General features: G+C 39.0%; 1 protein-coding gene across 1 annotated transcript in view; it reads right to left on the bottom strand.

Moving 5' to 3' along the window:
* DNAH8 (dynein axonemal heavy chain 8) overlaps window positions 1–23,418 on the bottom strand; it is a 158,727-nt gene that overhangs the window by 61,110 nt on the left and 74,199 nt on the right. Inside the window, exons 44-60 of the mRNA XM_056853358.1 lie at window positions 22,804–22,938; window positions 21,603–21,764; window positions 21,069–21,315; window positions 19,634–19,875; window positions 19,400–19,540; window positions 18,922–19,159; window positions 17,370–17,512; window positions 16,693–16,827; window positions 14,352–14,474; window positions 12,502–12,715; window positions 10,424–10,533; window positions 9,760–9,923; window positions 6,719–6,911; window positions 5,371–5,493; window positions 4,277–4,407; window positions 2,896–3,049; window positions 935–1,099 (exon numbers count right to left, since the gene is read on the bottom strand). Coding sequence (XP_056709336.1) covers window positions 935–1,099; window positions 2,896–3,049; window positions 4,277–4,407; window positions 5,371–5,493; window positions 6,719–6,911; window positions 9,760–9,923; window positions 10,424–10,533; window positions 12,502–12,715; window positions 14,352–14,474; window positions 16,693–16,827; window positions 17,370–17,512; window positions 18,922–19,159; window positions 19,400–19,540; window positions 19,634–19,875; window positions 21,069–21,315; window positions 21,603–21,764; window positions 22,804–22,938 — 2,820 coding nt within the window. The remainder of the gene's footprint in view (window positions 1–934; window positions 1,100–2,895; window positions 3,050–4,276; window positions 4,408–5,370; window positions 5,494–6,718; window positions 6,912–9,759; window positions 9,924–10,423; window positions 10,534–12,501; window positions 12,716–14,351; window positions 14,475–16,692; window positions 16,828–17,369; window positions 17,513–18,921; window positions 19,160–19,399; window positions 19,541–19,633; window positions 19,876–21,068; window positions 21,316–21,602; window positions 21,765–22,803; window positions 22,939–23,418) is intronic.

Genomic DNA, 23,418 nt, shown 5'->3' with positions numbered 1-23,418 from the left:
CTGCCAGACAGCATCCGATGCCATGCACCCCACCTTGTGAGTTGTGGGGGCATCCTAGATGGGACTTTTGTAGGGCTGGGGGAGGCATGGTTGGGTGCTGGGGAGGGGGAGGAGGTTGGCTTGGCCGCCACACGGGAGGGGGGTGATTGGGCATCCCTGTAGTTGGCATCCTGAGCTGCATATGGCCTCACGGCCATGGCCACAGGAGTGAGGGTTTTTTTGCTTTTCTGTTCAATGGGCACCTATGGACTGTGCTGTGTTTTTTTGAAGGTGCAACTTTTCTGCCTGTGTCAGGGGGAATTCCTGAGCTGAAAGGGCTTAGGGAAATGACTAACTCTGGCCATGCCCTGTGAATCACCTACAACCATGCCAGCGCATGGGCCACTGTGGAGCTGTATTGGCATCCAAGAGCAGTGCAGCGATGCTGGAGTCCTACACCGGTGTAAGGGTCAGTTTGTTCCCTGTGCCCATTCACACCCACCCCTTTAGGACTGCACTGTGATAAATGGTTTAAATGAATAAAACAGTACACTTACATATAGGTACTTCTGGGACTTCTTCAATGAAGTTCTGCTGCGTTTTGCCATATGCCAAAAATGGAATGGGAATGGAATATATTTTAAAAGATCAGGGCTGTAATCTTATTTAATCTTGAAAGGAAGCATCTCACTGACCTCAACAGGCCTAATGCTGGGCTCCATGACTCAGTTTCCTAACTCACAAATGAACTTATAAAGAACTGCTGGTAGAACAGGTCTCCTAAGATGCACCTCCAGAGTGGGTTTCAACAATATTAACTATTTGTCTCTGAAGTGTCTTTTTTCATTAAAACACTATTTTGTACTTTTTTCTCTTTATGATTCTTCATAAACCTTGAATGAAAACATTTTCCCTTGAGAAAATCTGCCTAAGGATATTTTTTAAAGGAACTCACTGGAGAAAAGCAGAGGACAACATGAAGATTTTTCCTGGACCGTGAGATAAAATATTCATATAGATTATCAAAGGTTGGTGGAACTCGTGGTAACTCTTTTTTCATTACAGATATCAATGCTTGAGTTATTTCATCCAGTTCATCTCGAGGAAATAAATTGGAGATCTTAGCAAAAAATAAAATTTAAAAAATGGAAAAAAATTAAAATTAGAAAATAAAATACATATATTACGATCATTACAATGTTATAAAAGCGCTGTTTATAAATTAGGTAAAAAGCACATATAGAACAGCAAGGGCAGTGTATGCACACATATTCTTTAAAATCTACAACTATGCCTATAAAGAGTTTGGCTGACAAAGCAGAGTGGAGAGTGGGCAACAGCTGATTTTGTAATATTTCTGCTTCTAAAAAGGGATTCCATGTGTACAGCGAGAACAAGTTGGATCAGAGAGGGAAACTACATTCAGTACCTACATGTACTACTGTTTCCCATTATCCAGCCAGTTAGTGATACACATGTAGAAGCCAAGCCTTCCACATGTATAGTGCCCTATCTGGGTCGGGCAACGTATTTTCATAAAATTAACATGTCGGGCAGTATTCAGTCTCAAGCTCCTCCAGTTTAAGGAGCCTTCCTCCAACTGAAATGGCTCTTCTATTGAAGAAAGAACCTCTTAAGTTTGAAGACGACTTCAGGCTTTGCTTAGTGGAGCGGTAGGATACAGACGGGTTGTGCCAGAGGTCTTTGAGCAACAGATGCCTATTTCCCTTTGGTTTTCTTTGAAACATTTGCCTTTCCATCCCCCAAAATAAAGATGCCAACACAAGCAAATGTGTTCTAATGGGATGGTGTCATTAAATAGCTGATCTGAGCCTAATTATAGCCTAGCAGGCACTGTATCTACTGGGCTGCCATATTTTTTTCCCCTTGCTGAATACTGTGGTATGCTCAGAAGAGCTGTTATTCTACCATCTTCCCCCTCCCTCATGCTGGCAAATACTAGGGTTTAGACTGGTGAGTTTGGCTTGGGAAACCTCTCCCACCAAAAGATGCCACAGGCTGCTCGCCAAATATTCTTAACTTGAGCAGAAGCCCAAACTGTTCCAGCCAAACCCAGTAGTGCTTAATAAATTTAAACCAGGACTATTTAAATGAGTATGGAAAGTGGCAAAGTGAAGCAGGCAAACAAAAAAAAGAACTCTTTCTAATTCAAAATATTGTCGAAGGCTTTCACGGTCAGAGTTCATTGGTTCTTGTAGGTTATCCGGGCTGTGTGACCGTGGTCTTGGTATTTTCTTTCCTGACGTTTCGCCAGCAGCTGTGGCAGGCATCTTCAGAGGAGTAACACTGAAGGACAGTGTCTCTCAGTGTCAAGTGTGTAGGAAGCTGGATTATTTTCTGTGTTTTGACCAAAGGCGATACTACCTAGTCTGGCTGTTGCTCACAGAGAGAGAGAGAGTTTGTTCTGGTGCAAAAAACAGTTTTCTTGTTCCCTCCCCCTGAGTGGATGAGGAGCCCAGTCTTCTCAAATATCCATTCCAAAGCTTCCTTTTCTGGAAAAGGAGGGCAGGCAAAGGAATCTCCTGAGCCACGAGAGGAAAGAGCTGGACTTCCACACAATTTCTGATCCAATGGAGATCAGAACCTAAAGAAGTCCAATACTTTTATATGTCCTACATCAATCCTGCAAGAATACAGTGCCTTTCAATAAGCCAGTTATTGTGAACATCAGTGGCCAAAGTTTGTCCTTCCAATAAATTAATGCAAAAATCAATGATGAAGAATACCTAAGAATTTCTATTGGAAATTATCTTCAAATTATACATGTATTTTTGGGTGTACAGCTGTACTATAACTTGTCCTAGGCCTTTGCAATTCAGCAAGCTAAAAATCCAATAAATATAACAATAAAATAAATAAAATAAAATAGCAAGTGTTTTGATGTGAAACCCTAACCTCTCCAGAAGAAAGCAGGTTGTTAAGATATTCAAGAAATGCCTCGTCTTTTATTTCATTATCTGTGAAAATGAATGTGATTCCTTTTCCTTCTCCACCAGCGACTCTATATAAAAGCTTCAGATCATCTGTGAGATTGATCACATTGTAAGATCTGGGAAAAGGAAAAATAAAAACAAGCTTAACATAATAGCTATCAGATAAATTATGCCAGCCAAGTCAGTGGGGAAAATAAATTAGCATCTAATTCAGCATGAATTGCTCTTTTGTATCATGCTGATGAGCTGCAAACTGAACAGAATGTGTAGGTATAATTTAAAGGGAGCACACATGCAGAAACAGCATCTCTAGAGACAACAGCCAGGCCTGTTTGCAGGGAGGCGGACTATAAGCGGTGGTAATATGAAGCCATGTATTCCTTAGGCATAATGGTGCCAGCTAGACTTACCCTTCTAAAAGGGGAGTCTCTGATATGCTCTGTCCAGTCCTAACATGTGTAACCTGTGACTCAGTGCTGTGATGATAGCGTTCACATTTTCCCAGTAAATGTGGGTTAAGACTTGGATCCAACAATCACTGTTGTTGTGAAAGACACATAACTATTCTTGCTTCTCTAGGTTCAGAGTATGTACAGATTCTAGCCCCAAGTAGGCAAACACAATCTTGCCAATCAGATCAATCTGCAATTGAATACTTCCATAACAGTACACTACTATACATTGTTACTATATGTTGTATTCTAGTACTCTCTGCTCAACTAATGATGGCATGCTCTTTCGATGCAAGAAAGCTTTCTCTGATGCAAAAGGTTTTTCTGCTGTGGAAGAGTCCTGGCATAATAGAACAGGCAATAGTAGAGGTAGACAATGTCAAACTAGAGGTGACCACTAGTAAAGAGGAACTAAAGAGTAATATGTCATAAGAACTTTACAACACACAATTAGGTCATTAGAATAGGAATTGAATAGCTATATAGCTAATATTAAAGCATATAAGATTCATAAATATAACAGGGATAAGGAGGATTATGCCCACAATCGTGTTTATCATATGTAACTAGGTATAGTAAGTGTGACAGTGTCCTGTTTATATATATTAGTGAGTTAGGGTTCACATATATGCACTTAAATAGAAGTTAGATTATAATGTATGTATAGTAAAAATGGAACCATCGGGCTGATTTCTTTATTGTCTGCATATTGTTCAGCATAGGTTTTCCTTTCCTTTTACTTTTATCTTCCTGTTGATAAGCAGGCTAGGCCTGTCATTCATCTGATCTGCAAGATGGAAATATGATGTTGTGTCTTCACATATAGCAGCAGCTTTTAGCTTTGCAGCTGAAACAATAATCAACAATCTTGTTCAAATATATTAATCTCACCTAGTTAAAGTTATTTGAAATATTTTGTATCCAGCTATAAAAGAGGCCAGCCTTGAAAGACTCTGTTTTCCAGACCCACCAACTCCTACAAGTAAAGCATTTCCACATGCTGTCCGAATTATTCGTGAAATCTAAATTACAAAAAAAGAAAAAGAAAAAAAAGAAGACAGTGGTGTGCTGAACTAGTTATATAGGGTTAAAACGTTAGTTAACCAATGGTTTATTAACCAATGGTTTATTAAATAATTATCACAAGCCTCATTTGAAAAGACATCTTTTAAAAGTTATAAAAAGCAATCCAAAATATATATTATTTAATTAATCTTTTCCATACTAAAAAAAAAAAATTACTGCCACTATATCTCTGATATGGTATTTGATTCTGGCACACATTTTGCAGAAACTATGTATTTAGAAAAGCATTTGCTTGTAGCATTAGAAAGCTCCTGTAATAAGACACTTAAAGTTTTGCTGTATGACCTTAATGTTTTATTATTAATCAGAAAATCAAATCTCAAGTATAACCTCAAGAGCATAATTTTGAAAATTTACTTCTCCACCTTATATGTAAATGGAAGATTATTCTGTTGTGTTTTTCCAACAACACAAACCACATAAGTAAGCCCTAAACTAACAAAACTAATCAGTCATTGTGTTTTATCTATAAAATCAGTTTAATTAAGAAAGAAGAAATGTGCCATCAAGTCACAATTGACTCACAGTGACCTTAATCATAGGGAGTTCAAAGCAAGAGATGAGAAGAAGTAGTTTGCCATTGCCCTCCTCTGCATAGCAACTCCAGTCTTCCTTGGTGGTCTCCCATTTCAGTATTGATGGTGACCAGCCTTGCTTATCTCCCAAGTTCTGATAAGCTTAGACTTTAATTAAAGTGCAGTAAAAATTCTACTTCTGATAAAGCAGTTAAGGTGTGGTGATTCCAATCCACTTTAAACTAGAAAACGTATATAATAGAACCTGGAGGCCTTAAGATGCCTATTTGATTAACCTATTATTTCCTTTCAGAATAACTCATCTACAGAAATGATTTTCAGTGGTATACAAATTGAAATGAAGATAAACATAAAAGCACAAACCTTAACAAGATGTGTTATTGCATCTTTGAAAAACACCAAATCAAGGAATGCTCCTCTAACAGCTTCATTGTATTGTTTCTGGTAAAACTGCAATTTTTCACATAAAAATTCAAAGCTTGGAATCTAAGAAAGAATAAGGAGAATTTAAAAACTGGATTGAATAAATGAATAATAATAAAAATGGGGATAAAAGTAAATCACACATTTTTGGCATAGTATACTCCTAAAAATTAACTTTCTCATACAGAATTCTACTAATTTATTCTGTTTACATATTCTTCCTTAGAAATATATTATTCTAAAGACAGACAAAGAAATTTTCTTCCCTAGCAGCACTGTGGCACTGAAGTGTAGGATACTATAAGCAGATCCCAACACTGGCTTCACAGATATCTTGTTCTCTTTCTCTAGCACTGCAACCCATTCTTACCATCTGTATGCACTAGTTTTTTTGAATGTTATGCTTGATTGCTTATTCTAGTGGCTACTACTACCCCACCCCCAGCTGCTACAATTTCTAATCCTCCCAATCTTGTAGAAGTGATACAATAAATTTCTAAGTGTGCAGGTATCTCTGGACTAGGGATGCTCAAACAACTGCTAATTCAACTCACTTCCCATTTACCACGGCTGATCAGGTTGCCAATTTATCAATGGGCTGTTTGCAACTTGTTTGTGTCTATTGATAGGAATAGGCTACCTACAGCCATCAGATGCCAACTCTGAGGGATCAGCTGGGAGTTGGCTTCTGGTCTCTTTCTGGGGAAATTTTGCTCTGTATCCAGAGGGGGGAATCGGGAATCAGGGGCCTATTCCCAGCTGATGGAAATTGGATTTTTCTGATCTCATATCCTGGAAACTGCTGCTTCCTAGATTTGCTGAGATAACAGCAAATTTGGGGGACGGGTGTGTGAGATCAAAAGCCCAACTAATTTCCCATCTCTTCTTCCCACCCCAGCTTGGTCTGTAGAGAAAAGAAGGAAATCAGTCCTGTTCTCTGCAGCCCAAGTTTCAGTTTGGGGCAGGAGAAAATCAGATCATAACCTCTGACCAACCGGCAGCAGCAAATTTGTTGGTCAGCTGTTTGAGTTGCTCAAGGCAAATTAAATTCCTGATTTGTTGACACTCATGGTCAGAGTATAAAACAGGTTGAGTTAAACTGCTGAACAGGTTCAATGAGAAATTCATGGCATCCCTAGTCATAATGAGGAATATGAGGGATAATTTTAATAGTCACTGCATACATTTTCTGTTTTATGTACATGTAGTATGTTTTACATTACATTGTTTTTATTACCTAGACAAATATCAGGAAAAAGAAAAGGTAAGGAATGAATTAATTAAATACCAATTCATAAACTTTGGGAGCTTCAAACACAAAATCTTCAGGTTCTTCACCAGTTGGTTCAGGCATATCTCGCAGAAAATCTACAAAATATGGCTCTGCTTGGATAACTGATACTAATTCTGAATCAACATGCTCAACAATTGCCTTAGTAAAGTTTCTGTCAAACCAAATTTCATCATCTTCACACACAAATCTGTAAGACACAAGTGGGTTACAATGAACACTGTTTTTCAAACATGGGGTCAATAACTTTAGAGGCTATTCTGTTTACCTGAAGGAAAGACTAGAATTTTTCAACACATCATAAAGAAAAAGAGAGGGACGTCAAAGTCACATTCAAGTTACAGTTATGTATAGTAATAAAACAACCTATTGTTTATAGCATCTTAAAGTGGGAAATTTAGGGTCATTGTTGTTTTTGGCAAACAGTAAAGACGTTCATGTTATGGCAGACTTACAGTTCATTCCTAAGGAGAGTTACTCCAGTCTAAGCTCATTTAATGAGCTTCGACTGGAGTAACTCAGATACTTCTGAAGCAAATGCAAGCAGTGACTCCACTCCAGGGCAACTTATCATGGAGTAAGCTGCTCTAAAATAAAGCTTCAGGATGGTCCCCCTTCAGCCTAGTTTTCCCAGACACTCCTAAAAGGATAGGTCAAGAAACTGGTCTCTTAATTTAGTTTCTTGTTCTATTCAAACAATGGTTCAGGCTGGGGCCTAATAAAGATGGCAAGTTTCTTTTACTGAAACTCAGCAAGTTGTTGGTAGTTGCAGAGCCTTAGACAAGGGAGATGGGAACCCAGATGCTGTGCATACCACTGAGGGTAATCAGCCCCAAGGACATCAGGACTGGGAGAGAACATTTTAATAAACTACTTTAAACATATTTTGTGGCTTTGAGTTCAGAAGGCTTCAATTTGAATCTAATACTTTGGCCTTTATTGGCTATTGGTTATCAAACTTGCCTTGTAAGCTTCCTACCTTACAAGGGTGATTTTCTTGATCTTTGTCCCAGGAGGGTCAGAGGCTTGTCCCCTGGTCTCTGGCAGACTGAGTAGTGAAAGGGACTGGTGGCAGGTTACCAGCTAGGGTGTGAAGAGTCACAGCAGTTTTTTGTAATTTGTTTTGTTTAGCTATGGGTGGTCTTGGATTAGACATAGGGTTGCCAGGCCCCACCTCGCAACCGGCGGGAGATTTAGGGAGGCAGGGTTGGGGGAGGTGACCAGCGTCATCTATACGATGACATCACTCACTGTTTAAGCGGAAGTGCCAGGGTGAGACTTTTCCTGCCCCTCCTGTTCCTCACTCTCCAGGTTTCGCTGCCCCCCCCCCCGCCGCTCAGCTGTTTGGTGGTGGCAGGGGCTTTCTCTTTTGTTCTGGAGCAACTTTGCGGCTTCCCTGGGTGCCCCAGCGGTGCGAGCCTTTTCTGCCTTTCCTCCTGTGGAAAGCTGCTTGGGAAGCAGGGAGGTTGGGCAGAGCGGCAGAGAAGGCTTCCAGGGAAGCTGCAGAGATGAGGCAGAGTTAAAGAGAAAAACCCTGCCCCACCAAACAGCTGAGCAGCAGTGGGGGGAGTGCCTCTGCCGCTCTGCCCGACCTCCCTGGCAGAATGGCAGAGATGCTCCCCCCTCGCTGCTGCTCAGCTGTTTGGCGGCAGCAGGGGCTTTCTCTTTAACTCTTCTTATCTCTGCAGCTCGCACTGCTGGGGCACCCAGGGAAGACGTGAAGATGCGGCAGAATGAAAGAGAAAGCCCTCACCACCGCCAAACAGTTGAGCAGCGGTGGGGGGCGCAAAACCGGCTGCCTGATTTAGGAACAGGAGGGGGCAAGAAAAGCCTCACCCAGGCACTTCTGCTTATAGGGTAAGTGATGTCATCACGTAGATGATGCCAGTCACGCCCCCTCTCTTACCCTGCCTATTTCTGCCCGCCTACCAGCTGAGAGTCAGTGGGCAACAACAGCAAAGAGCGGTAGATTGCCTGCCATAACTGGGCAGTTGAGAAGCCTAATTAGACACTCTTGACAGGGTACCTTGTAGTCTCTCCCCCCAACTGTTCCTAAGCTTCTCTAGAGTGGAGATCCAGGGTATCTAATAGTTTTCCTTAGCTACAGAGAAGGAGTACATGAATTATGAACAGTTGAAACTTGTTGAATAAATGGTTGCAGTCAGACCTCATGAACAAACTTTGGTTTATTTGTGAGCCAAGAAGTTCTTGGGCTTACACTCTTGCCTCCTCCCACCTGCTTCTTTCTCCCACGTGCAGCTGGGAAACTGATGCCCTCCTTGTTTGGAACTAAATTGTGATGTCTGAACTGGGTATAATGGCAAACTGGTTTGTTCTTTTGCCTGTAAACCAGTTTCCTAAACTACATTCTATACTTCTCTTTTTTGTTAGAATGCTGCTTTTATTAATTCTGTGTTTTTATGTCACCTGCTGGCCATTAGAGGCATCCAAGGTGGCTAACAATTTAGTAAACAAAACATTATAATAAATAAAATTCAATTAGAAGCCAGAATCAAATGAAAACAATCAGTATATGAAACATCAGGTGCCATACAGCCAACAGACACTGTTCTTAAATCAATATTTTTCTAAGGTTTTCCAGAATAAATGCCTTCTACTTGCTCCAGAATTGCTGTAGGTGATGGTGCCACTCCCATCTCCTGAGGAAATTCCAAAGTTTGGGATCAGCAGATGAAAAACCCACCTGGCAGGTCCTAACCACATAAAGTTGGTACTTACAGGAAGGAAGCATTTACAAATGTCATACCCGGGGGATTTCCTTCTGAAACCAATACAGGACAACCCAAAACATGGCTGGTTGAATGTGCATTGACACAGCTGTAGACTTGCTTGAGCAAGAGAAAAGGATTTTTTTTTTCACAAGAAGGCTTGTTTTTCACCTAACAGGTTTTTTCTGGTACTGATTTTCCTCAGTTCATCTCTGGGGCTGCCTGAGCTACATAATGAGACTATGTGGATGGTGATGGGCTTTCTCCTTGCCCTACTTAACTCTTCTGTAAACAATATAAGGAACATACCTGTCAGCAATTACTCTAGTGCATTCATGTTTAAATAGTGCCAGAAGAGTATCAACACTAGCACATTCATCTGCTTTTACAGTTAACATTCCTTGCCAAATTCTGGAAAGGTCTCGAAGATTGAAGATGTAATGGAATTTGGATGGTGTGGGAAGCATCTTCACCTAAAGCAAAAACAACATGTTGAAGGTTTCCATGGTAGCTACAAAGTAATAAGGGCACTCAAACTTGCAAAACAATACATACCTCTGCTTTCCCATTTTTTGTCCCTAGGCTTCTTTATTTAGATATAATCAGTGCCAAAATATCATGGGCATCATACACACACACACACACACATTTTCTTTTGGGTAGACTGAAGGACACAGGATCTCTGCGCCTGGCCTGGCTACTAGTAGCAGCAATGGTTCCCCAAAGGATGTGGGGAGAAAATCAGAAGAAGAAAAATCAATAAACAATTTTTAAAAATAACAAAATACCAATGGTGGCAAAAAAACCTGAAAACAGCAAAAATACACGTTTTTAAAAATGAAAATAAACTGAAAGCATAAATTAATCTTCTGGGCATGCACCTAAGGGTATATAGCAGATTTCTGTCCTCTGTTATAAATATTTCAAATTGTGAATATATAGTCTATATTTCTGTATATTCTGTAGTTTGTACCTTAGTCCATTGCCATAATATTCTGCCTGCTGATACTAATTTAATGATCATATCGCATATTTCTGGTTTAAAAGATCTACATGCATGAAAGTATCCACAGCCAATTATACCTGAAAAGGAACAGAATATTGTTAATAATCTTAACATTTTAATAATTTTTAAAAGACGCCTTTTACCACACTGGCCCAATTGTACAGACTCCACACAGACCCTGAAGCAAGGGCACTGGACAGGGGAACTTCCAACACAATAAGGCCAGCACAACTGAAAATGTGACGGCCCCTGTGTAGCAACATGGTCAGTGGGAATTTCTAGTAGTCTTTATGTAAAGCATTTTAAAAAAAACTATAAGGCTATAATTTATTTTTTATTAATTTTTATTTTTAACATATTGTCTAATGTTTAAGGAGGGCCACTTCATCAGGGGCCCACAGAGCCCACTTGCCATTGGGCAAGCTGACACAATGGCCAGTCCGCCACTGCAGGCAGATTCCCCCTCTTCTAGCGTTTTGCGGAACGTATACAACAGAATTGTTTGGGAAAGAATTTTTATACAGGGAATAGAGCTGTACATGTTTTTAAAAGGGAACATAAGAATATAAGAAAGGCCCTGCTGGATCAGACCAAGGCCCATCAAGTCCAGCAGTCTGTTCACACAGTGGCCAACCAGGTGCCTCTAGGAAGCCCACAAACAAGACGACTGCAGCAGCACGATCCTGCCTGTGTTCCACAGCACCTAATATAATAGGCATGCTCCTCTGGTCCTGGAGAGAATAGGTGTGCAACATGACTAATATTCAATTTAACTAACAGCCATGAATACCCCTTTCCTCCATGAATATGTCCACTCCTCTCTTAAAGCCTTCCAAGTTGGCAGCCATCACCACATCCTGGGGCAGGGAGTTCCACAATTTAACTATATGTTGTGTGAAAAAATACTTCCTTTTATCTGTTTTGAATCTGTCACCCTCCAGCGTCAACAGATGACTTCGTGTTCTAGTATTATGGGAGAGGGAGAAAAACGTCTCCATGTCCACTCTCTCCAAACCATGCATAATTTTATAGACCTCTATCATGTCTCCCCTTAGCCGCCTTCTTTCCAAACTAAACAGCCCTAAGCATCTTAACCGCTCCCCATAGGACAGTTGCTCTAGTCCCCTAATCATTTTGATTGCTCTTTTCTGCACCTTCTCAATAGAATAGGGTCTGTGAAATTTTAGGCAGTTTTCATTGCATTGTTCATTGTATATACTGTATTGTTATATTGCAAATTCTCTAATCCTGTAACCCAGGTTTATTCCATTGTTTGTTGTATGTCATATACTATTTTACTGCATTGTTTTCCTGACTGTAATCCTGACTACATCACATGTGATGTGGTTTCTAGAGATTGGTCAATGATCATGATTATCATTGCTTATTATATCACAGTCTCGTTGGATAGTTAGATTATTTTAATCCTTTATTTTAACCTTTCGTTTAATCCCAAAATATGGTACATTTTATATATTTTATACTTAATTGTATTGTATACTCTGTAGGGGCCCTGGTTTGTCCATCAGGGATTTGTGTGATATGTTTTCGATTGTGAGAATCTGTATGAGCTGCGTACTATGCCTATTAAAGGTTATTGAATTGAATTGAATTAATCCTGACTTGTTGGATGTAATATACTGTTTTAGTGCACTGTTCTCTATTTTGTAATTCAGTTTTATTGCAGTGTTTGTTGTATGTATTATACTCTTCTTATTGCATTGTTTTAATTATATAATGCACCTTGAGTGTCAGAGAGAAATGTGGAGTATAAATGAAGTCAACAAAAATAGAGTGCATTATGTGGGGGGGGGGCTTTAGAATTGTCAGTAGCAATTAAATTGATATTTCATTCTGGTAATTAACATGGAGATATATGTTTTGCAAGAAACAGTTTGATTCCTTACGGAAATTTTACACATGTATAGGCAGGAGTTGCCTTGTAGTACAGAACTAACAATAGGGAGAGGAAAAAGTTTTTAACGCTTCACAGATGAACTCTGTATAATACATTGAATTTGAAATCACAAAATAAGCTTTGGTACCAAATATTTTGTCTATGGATGCATTCGATGGCAGCGTGCAGTTAAACACAGTAAATTGCCTCTTTAACCGCTGTGGGATATCATTTCGGCCTCCTCCTGGGTGAATCATTGCAGCTATTAACTGCACATCAACAATCGTAGTAAAATCTCCAGGTTTATCCAAGCTGTACATTCCTTCCATTTCCATCATTTGACGCACTATTTCATTTGTCACCTATGCAATTTAGAATGGAATCATTTATCACCAAAGAAAGTGGCAAAGATTTTTAAAAAACCCTGCTGATTTAACTAAGAGCATACACATAAGGCATAGTCCATAGCCATCACCACATCCTGGGGCAGGGAGTTCCACAATTTAACTATGCGTTGTGTGAAGAAATACTTCCTTTTTATCTGTTTTGAATCTGTCACCTTCCAGCTTCAACAGATGACCCCGAGTTCTCGATTTATGGGAGAGGGAGAAAAACATCTCCCTGTCCACTCTCTCTAAACAAAGCGTAATTTTATAGACCTCTATCATGTCTCCCCTTAGCGACCTTCTTTCCAAGCTAAACAGCCCTAAGCGTCTTTTTCTCTACATTCCTTCCATTTCCATCATTTGACGCACTATTTCATTTGTCACCTATGCAATTTAGAATGGAATCATTTATCACCAAGGAAAGTGGCAAAGGTTTAAAAAACCTGCTGATTTAACTAAGAGCATACACAGAAGGCATAGTACAAGGATTATGATGGGAGACTTCCAAGGAATACCAGGGACATGGCACAGAGGCAAGCAATGGCAAACCACCTCTTAATGTATCTTGCCTTGGGATCGCCATACGTCAGCTGTGACTATCTATGTACGCTTATGTCCCACTGAGATCAACAAGATTTGAGTGAACCAAAACTATTTTGGTTTAGATTAGGCCAAATCTTATATCAAGATGAGACTAAGAGTCATAAAGATGACTTGGTATTCATGTACAATAATACGATTCTTCATAACATAATATGATATTAATACAGATACCTTTTTGTGTTTTATGATAGACTAAAGAAAGCAAGATACTGGACTGCACTGGGTCCAGGACATCTATATGCACTCATATGTGCTCACAGGTCTCTTGTATACACTGGAATTTTATTAAGTTTCAAAAGGACAATGTGACCCATGTTCAAAACCTTGCACAGCGTAGCTGAACTGGTGAGGTACCTCTCACATTACAGAACTACATGTTAAATATTTGCCGTTTACCTTTTACGATTACTATTTATGTGAAACATTCTGGAGTTGCTATGCAACCACAACCCTTTAAGTATTTTGTGGCAGTGGTACAACACAAAAATCTGCAACACTTTTTGCTGTACTCATACTTGCCTCCTGTCCTTTTGCCTTGCAAAGCAGACCACAGAATCAGGCTACTGATAACTGAAAAGACAGGACCTGGCCTTGCTCTTCTGGCTCCATCGATTCATTAGCTCATGCCCTCTTGGAATGCCGCTTTTATGAGGAACTTCAATCACATTATATCTCTCCCCTTTTAACATATAAATCTAATGCCTCTTTGTCTGACATAATGCCTTTTTTACTAAGTGACAGGGATCCCAAGGCTACATTGTCAGTGGCAAGTTTTGTTTCAGTCCTTATATCCCTCAAATATTAGATATATGCTGCTCAAGATCAATGGATCAAGGAGCTTCTAAGGGATAAAAGAAAGATAAAGGAAAAGCTCATCAATAAGCAATACTATTGTTAACTCAGGAGGATGAAGTCTCCCCAACAGCTTGTAATTCAAATATTTCTACTGAAAACTGTAGAGGTAATCACTGCTTAGCTGTTGTAATATGTATAAATGCTTGAACTTTACCTGATCTCCCCATTCATTAATAATTGGCATGTTAATATCATCAATGAATATAGTCATTTTTCTGCCACCCGGAGGTCCATACGTACTGCCCATCCGTTTGTCCACATAACTTTCTATCGTCCTCTAAACAGTTAACCAACACAAAAACAAGAAAAGAAAATATAGGTAAATTACTAGTCCCTGTTAAATTTTTCCATCTTAATCTTCCACCAATGCAGTTGTATGCTACCCCAGAGGTGTAAAAAAAATAAAATCATTTTTTGCACATCCATGCCACTTTGTATTCCTCAAGGACCATGGGATGACTTGTTCCCCATTGGTTCATGCTCTTTCCCCCAACTCCATTTTTCTTTAAAAAAGAAGTTAAAATTAGGACCTAATTGCAGCGTGACTGACCTCTGTTCAAATGAATGTGAAATCCAAGCTCTATATACCAAGGCTTATGGAATCATACTGGCTCTAAATGCACAGCAGAATTTTATCTGTTATCATAAAATTCCTTTTTCTCTACATATATTTCTGGTAGGGGGGGGGAATGATACCACAAGTGAAAAACTTTGGTTACCAACTTTCAAATTTGATTTACCTTCATATCCTTTATAGAGTAGTTCACCCTTCAGCATTGTTTTTTCTTGCATGGTTGGGTTAGGAACATATCCTATATGACTGAAAGGTTAAAAATCCCTTCTTAGTCACTATGACAGCTAGCTGCTTTTTGCCTAAAACTGTTTACACAGGGAGCTAGGATTCAATTTTGGCAAACTGAATTGCCCTTGCAAAGTGTTCTTATAAGCAACCTTTAAATGCCCTCAAGGGTACACCCAAAAGATATTCCCCGTCTTCCAAATGGCATACATGGTCAAGACCAACAAACATCTAAATGGCAGCTTCCAACCTCCCTGCTGCTTGCAAACTTCATACAAAGCAAATAGGAATTATCCTGAAAGACGGAGAATGTTAGGTATTATCAAACCCAGTCATATTCATGTTGGATTTATATTTCGATAGAAAAAAACAGCAGGCTGCTACCTATGTAAAGGTTGCAAAAGGAGCTGGAGGAACAGATCTCTCCTACATTCAGTTTCCCCTTGGCTGCTCCCAGCACACCCTGAAAATCTTCTGGTAAGACTTGGGGGGTTCTTGGGGGATGCAGTGAGGAGGAGAAATCAGGCAATATTGTACCCCCTCCCTCTTCTCCCAGTGGTAGAGCATGGTCTATGCAGCAGAAGAGGGTAAAGAAGATGATTTTGCCCAATTCCCACTCCTCAGTGTTGCACTGTGCTACAGTGTAAGGGGTGGAGCCCCTGGTCTTCAATAAAGAATGTTCAGGATGCCAGGGGAAGGGACTCTGCTGGGGGAAGGGAAGGCAAGAAAGACCCACTCCATCACCTCTTTCCACGAGGTTTCTCATAAGATTCAACAGAGTAAAGTGTAATTGTTTATGTTTACCTGAAGTATTTTTTTAATTCAATTGACTTTCCCCCCTACTTTGACTGAGTGGGGCTATATTGCCCCCCCCCATAACGTCTACTGTAATTAGCTCAACACAGTCAGGTTTTTAAGTGGAAGAGGGTTAAAATGAGTGTGCTTTACTTTGTTTCAATTACATTGGTGCAATAGTCCTGAAATTTTAGGAGCATGAATATCACTGAAACGTAATGTTAAAAAAAAAAAGAAAACAGTTGAGACAAAACTAGGATTTATAGATCAGAGAGACTTGTTCAACTATATGATAACAGCAGGGAGACTAGTATTGGCAACAACCTGGAAACAAAAAGAAATTCCAGAATTGGAGAAATGGCAAAACAAAATGGCAGAATATGCAGTGATGGCCAAATTATCCAACTTGGTGAATGGCAGAACAATGGAAGAATTCCAGAAGAAATGGGCATTTTATTTTGATTATATAAAGTAGAAATTAGAATTTAGTAAAGAAGGGTGGAGGCATGGTAATAAATATAAAAATATCAATATTAAGGTAGCAGAAACATTGTGTATATGAAATAATTAAGTTTAGAGCAGCAAACGAAGAATAAAAGTGAAGTGTAGAATGGGAAATATGAATTGTATTAAGCATCAAGTATTAGTATCGCTTTGATAGATAGCCCGGAAAGTAGTGGAAATATGGACAAAGGATTTAGGTATAACAATCTCTGAAAGATTGTTCACTCTGTGTGTATTTGAATGATTGTGATTGTGATGTTTGTGTGTTTGTATGTTTTTGAAAATTTTAAATTAAAAAATAATTTTAAAAACCTAGGATTTATACTGGATTATTTCAAAAAATACAAATATTAGTACAAGCATCATCATAGGGAATTGGTGAAAAGACATAGTTTACCTGAAACATGCCAGGTTCTGTTGCTGAGGAAAAATTTAAACTTTTTGATAAATGTTCTTCAGGATCATATTTTTTTAAATAGCCTTTAATCATTACAGTTTTTGCAGTTCCTTGTTCACCAATGAGCAACACTGCCTGCAATATTTTATGATCATTATTATCATGCAGTCATGAGGTATAACAAATGTATATCACTGCAAACAATTACCAGTCTTCATGTAGCCATTGTAGTATTTGTTCAGATAAATATGTTCAAATATTATTAAAATTTCAGCTCTTGCCAAAGCCTTTATTGGAAAACTATATACATATGGTGCTTAGAAAGGAATCATCTAGGACTGACAGTACCAGTCTGGTCCTTTGCCTTTTGAATGATAATTGTCAGACCAGATCATCATCCATGCAGGACTAGATCCAAGCATTTTTTAATCAAGAATCTTGGATGCTTAAATAGAATTTCTGTTTGGTCAAGTTCGCATTTCAAGGTGTTGTAAGAAAATCTTATCTAACTCTTAGAAATGTAGAGGCAGATTACTAAAAGGTGTGTCAAAAAACAGTTTGCGCAAGTAGTGTTCATTTGAGGCACAGAAAAATAAAGAAAAACTGGGATAACTCAGGCATGCTGGTATAGAAAAGTATTACCTTAATCTCCCTTTTCCCAGAAATCATGCACTTACTTTGTGTTGTTTTGCTATGGTATCCATTAAAAACTGTGTCCTAACATTATCAACATTTGGAACCAGAATAGATGAATACTCAGGAATACTGTCTGTTGGATAAATATATTCCTGAACTTTTTTATTCCAGTGCTCCCAGTCTCCTAAAGGAAACAAAATAATGGTGGGAGAGGCTGAATTATTTTCCTTTCTCCAACGAGTATCTTTACTACTCTAACAGTGCAATCCTAAAGAGTGTTACTCCAGTCTAAGCCCATTCATTTCAATGGGTTTAGACTGGAGTAACTCTGCATAGGATTGCATTGTAAGTATTTGGGAAGCATCATAAAACTTGTTGCATCTACATAAAAGGCCTTGATGAATTCAAGGAATCTGACATCAGACCAAGGCATCAAAAATACAGACTGGCAGAGTCAGAATTAAAAGGTAAAGGTCCCCTGTGCAAGCACCGGGTCATTCCTGACCCATGGGGTGACGTTACATCCTGGCATTTACTAGGCAGACTTTGTTTACGGGGTGGTTTGCCAGTGCCTTCCCCAGTCATCTTCCCTTTACCCCCAGCAAGCTGGGTACTCATTTGACCAACCTCGGAAGGATGGAAGGCTGAGTCAACCTTGAGCCAGCTACCTGAAACCAACTTCCGTTGGTATCAAACTCAGGTTGTGAGCAGGGCTTGGACTGCAGTACTGCAGCTTACCACTCTGCACCATGGGGCTCCTTAGAATTGTGTGTGTGTGTGTGTGTAAAGTGCCTTCAAGTCGCAGCCGACTTATGGCGACCCCTTTTGGGGTTTTCATGGCAAGAGACTAACAGAGGTGGTTTGCCAGTGCCTTCCCCTGGTATTCCTTGGTGGTCTCCCATCCAAATACTAACCAGGGCTGACCCTGCTTAGCTTCTGCGATCTGACAAGATCAGGCTAGCCTGGGCCATCCAGGTCAGGGCTACAGGAAGACAAAATCACTGGGCATGCAGTCACTGAACAATGTATTGTAAAGCATTATCGGCCACCACTGAGTATGGCTATAAGGGAGAATGAAAAAAGATAAGAGCAGAAATGGGGCACCGTGTTCCCTAGATCTGCTTCTTCTTAAAGCTATGCCTTATGTGCAAAATTCAAACATGATAAACACGATATAGGTAAACTAAGATAAGTGGATTAATTGGTCACCATTAACAATTATTTATCTGAATGGCCTATGCACAACTTAGGCTAACTTTAAGTGTTTACATCTTAATACAACCATTTCCTCCAGTAATAAAAGTTAATGTAAGTTGTACCGAAGTCATTCAAATAAACAGTGATGCATTATTTAGAGATGAGTTCAATGATAGATCCTTCTTATCAGAGATACTTACAGAGCATAAATCATTATTCTGATACTGAAAACTTGTATGTTAACTCAAATATATTTATTTGGAATTTCCAGTGGGATCAACGGAAGGTATTTCTATATAAATGTGTTTAGGAACATAACGAAAGGACATCTCCAGTAGTAGTGATTAAGAATCTATTCTTAAGTAATAATAAGAATCACAGTGCTTTTTGACTTACCACAATCACTGACATAAAACTCATACATTGTTTGTATGGTGTCTTTAGGAATACGCGGCAAATCAATTTTGCTTTCGTGACTTCTCAAAAAGGCTTCCAACTTATCCCTGCTTTCCAGTTCAAGAAGGGAGCCTAAACTCCACATCAGGCCAAACACGAACAGCTTATGAAGATGTCCCAAACATGATATACCTCCTTCTTCCTTTGAAGGTATCAAACCTTCCAAAAGGTTAATGGACTGGAAATGTTTTAAAAGGAAAAAAAATTACACATGATTAATTTGGTTAACAAAATTGAAATGTGATATTCAGTGAAATCAAAGGCTGGTGAAAATAATGTACCGTTCCTCTACAAAGAAATGTCAGATTTTGATTAAAGATGTCTACTGTTGTTCACAGTTTGTCAAGAAAGCATGATTTCTATGTTTGTTTCTAAAAAAAAAATATTCTAAGGATTGATACCGCAGTAACTGATATACCTGCATAATGTAGTTACATTCCAGGAGCTCCATTTTTGGGGTAAGGTTTACTTTCATGTATGTATACGCTGCTTCAAACACTTTATCATACAAGCCCAACAGCACATCAGCTTCTTGTGGAGTGCGTGTCTTTAGCCAACCCTTTAAATAGGCAGAAAATTGGTAAGTATAAAAAAACCTCCAATAATTGTTATTTTTTTAAAAAAATTAAGCAGCCCTCACGGTTAAATGTACCTGCAATATTGGCCTCCAGCTCAAGGCAGAAGAACTGATATATACCATACCCATTCTAGAAACTGTAGCAGGAGAAGCATTTTCAATGTTATGAACTTCAAACAGCAGCTTGCAAGTAGGAGACATGGGAATCCGATCACCATTTGCTAAAGTGAGGGTCTTATTATCGTCCAGCACTGAATTCAGATTTTCAATCCAAATGGCATCTACAGGGCCATCTAGAACTAGGAAAATATTCTCTCCTGGAAATGAAGAGGTAGGGATTACACAGTGGGCATACAATTGCAAAACAAACAGATAAAAAGCTGTTGTCAGGCTTCCCGTAGTTCTGCAGGGGAGGGAGAGAGATGGCAGCTCCTTCCATCAAGCTTGCCTGGCCAGCTGCCACGTGGCCCCTTCCCTCTTGGATGCCATCCACAACCAGCCAGTTCCGCTACCTGCAGTTCAGCAGAAATGTAGCCCTTTCCATTGGCCATTTTAACCTGTGTTCTTTATCATCCCAGCGGGTAACATTTAACTAGTAAGAAGACAGACTGAACAGTTTAACAGAAACAAATTAAACCTGTCCATTATACCAGAGTTTGGTTTCAGCTGTGGATTAACAGGCCTGCCCAGCTCAGTGGCTATCTGTTACACTATTAGCCAATGGCCATTTTACAAAAGATGGGGGAAGAAACTGCAAGGTCCCTCCCACTGGCCGGCCCTCACTAATTTGTAAGAAATATTTGCTTGTTACTTTGGATTTTTGGAGAAAGAAAGAAAGAAAGAAAGAAAGAAAGAAAGAAAGAAAGAAAGAAAGAAAGAAAGAAAGAAAGAAAGAAAGAAAGAAAGAAAGAAAGAAAGAAAGAAAGAAAGAAAGAAAGAAAGAAAGAATTTTTTTAACGTGTCCTCAAACAGAAGACAGTTCATCAAACTGGGGCTCTATTTCAGTGGAATTCAAGTGAATTTAGCATGTCAAACAGACAATCAGAGGAATCATATGGTGCAAGGTTCTAATCCAGCCTTCACCCTGACATGTTCATTTTGTACATAAAAGCACTTTTATACAGTGCAGCTTTCAAATATGTATTCACTCATCTATTGCTGTATATGACATAGGCCAGCTAAAACAACATCACAGAAGTATTCTCCCTGTGTGTTTAGGCTCTTGGTAGCTCTGAACTGCACACAGAGGACACATCACTTTAAACCCTATTAAAATCAACAAGTCTCAAATCTTAAATCTGTATAACTGTATGCTATCATTCAGCTAGTAGTACTTATTTTCTAACCACACTTCATTTTAAAAAAAAACTCAAGTTACAAGTATTTTATATTCAGGGTTTGTCTCCTTTACAAGAGAGAGAAGTTAATAATCTGCAAACAGTAGATCCATTTCAACAGACTACCAATATGGTGTAATTATATCCTGTAGAATGCGCTCTATTTGGCATACCTTTTTTAGCTTTTAGAGTTTTTCTCCACAGTGTGGAAAAGATTCCATCTGTCCAATCATTAGTCGCTGTATCCAGTTTGCCAAACATCTGAGGGGCGGTAATAGCTTTAGGGTTCATACGCATTTCTCTGTGAGGATATCCACATTCCGTCATGGCTCTCATCAGTATAGTTATAACAATCGTTTTTCCAGAGCCACTGGGCCCGAGGGTCATCAACCCATGGCGCACTTTGGAAGTTTCATACAACTAAAGGGGGGTGGGGGTGGGAAACAGTACAATAGCCATTGGGTTCATTAGTCTTCTTATATTGGGTGTTACACTAGGATTATGTATTCATAGTTATATGCACACTTCAAGGTACATAATGTTACACCTGAATTCCCCCCCCCCCATCAGAGACAATTGCATAACATGGTTCAAATGACTAGACAGTATGGGAAATGTTTAGTGCTAAAGTTCCCATTGTAAAATTTTACTAATTGGCTTAGTTCATGTTCTTTTGCCTTCTTCTAATAAGATGTATTATGCTATACCTGTACAAGCTTAAGATTCCAAGGTGGGTGATTAATCAATCCAGCCTCTTCAACCTGATTTGCAACAGCTGCTTGAAGTTCAACGTATGTATTGCTGTCCAGCACTAACCCAGGAAAGAGGTCATTGATAAGACTAAGAAATAGGGGTTCATCTTCATCTACCTAAAAAATAAAAAATATGCTTTATAATATGTTGAAATGTGCATTATTTTTGAATTAACTACTAATACCAATACATTTGCAGATATAACAATTGTTCGCAAGTTGTTTCAGTGTCGTTGATCTCGGAATGGAGCTTTCTTTGTTTGCATTTGTCCAAAGGAACAGTCTACCTTTTTACTGGATTGCCTTTCTATAGCGTCGTCATGTTGACAAAAACATTAGAAAAAGGGATTTTGCCCTGCTCACCAATTTTCTGCTCCATTAGCCAAAGATAGATATGGAAGTACATATTGTGAGCCTCACTCCAGATGCCTAACAGCCTGAACAGCATGGCCTCTATCTAGAACCAGCAGCTTATAACAAGAGGCTTTTAAGGCTGTATTTTACACAAAGGGACAAAATAAATGCCTGATGCCACAAATCTGTTGATGACAACTGTACCAGTTGATGTACAACTGTACTTCTCTTCATGCGATCATGCACTGGTCCAGACAAAGCAACAGGAAAAAAACACTGTGAAACTGCAAACATTGGATAATTGAAAAGACTTGTTAACTGTAATTGCATTCATGCAGTATCCTTAAAAAAGGACAGAGTTTAAAGGCAGCTGCACTGGCTCAAAGCAAAATCTAAAAACAAAACTTGTGTAACCCTTTTTATTAGGACCAACCAAAATAACATTTATGCAAGCTATCAAGCTCTCCAGAACTGTTTTGTCATATTCTATGATAAAGGTGGGAGCGTGTATGTATCCTCATTGTATCAGAATTTTGGTTGAGTTCCATCAGGATTCCCCCCCTCTTTTTTTATGTATCCTTTTTATGATCTTAAGGCCTTATCTTGTAAAGATCCTCTGTGAAAGCAGGTATGCAGATTTAAAATGGTGCTAGTGTCAGGTTCCACTTGGTCTTCTGAGAATAAGAAACAAAAAAAATGTGTGTGGGGGGTGGAATGGAAGAATTCCACTGAAAACAGAAAAGCCACCAGCTGATCAGATCTCTCTCTAACAATATATGAAACACAAATATTTGAGTCTTACAAGTTTCGACAGATTCATATCCCTTAGTCCTCTCATGACTGTACTCAATTCACTGTCATCTGGTCTGGCTCTTTTCTGAGATCCAAGAGTTCTCAACACTGAAAGGATATTTCTCAAGCCAAAGTCATAATGAACCTAAAAATGAAAACCAAAGAAGTTTATCGGTTCTGGGAGTCATTTAGATATATTGCTTCCATAATGACAGGCCCATTGTATGCTGAACCATAATATTTATATATTGCAAAACAGGGAAATTGAGAGCATTCAAAACAATTAAGTGTATCAGTGAATTATAGTACTTTCTATTTCAAAAAGATATAATGCTAATACAGATATTTTCTCATATATAAATATTACAAATCTAATCCTCCAAACTGATTAGTTTTGGTTTGCTCCATCTGAGGAATACTTTGCATGATGTACATATGAGAACCAATAAAGATTAACGCTGAAGACACACTGTCAAGTTACACTTAACTGCATCGAGAAATAAATTGATGTTACTGAGAAACAGACACTGAACAAGTTGCCTCATCACAGAAAACAGATTAGCACATAGTAATAAAAGCAGGTAGCACAATTGTCAAGAAACAGCAGGTTATATATTTGAAGTAT

This window comes from Euleptes europaea, chromosome 7 (genome assembly GCF_029931775.1).
Source record: "Euleptes europaea isolate rEulEur1 chromosome 7, rEulEur1.hap1, whole genome shotgun sequence".
Lineage (NCBI taxonomy): Eukaryota > Metazoa > Chordata > Lepidosauria > Squamata > Sphaerodactylidae > Euleptes > Euleptes europaea.
Note: the sequence above shows the minus strand (reverse complement) of the source record. Positions and strands in the feature narration are given on the sequence as shown.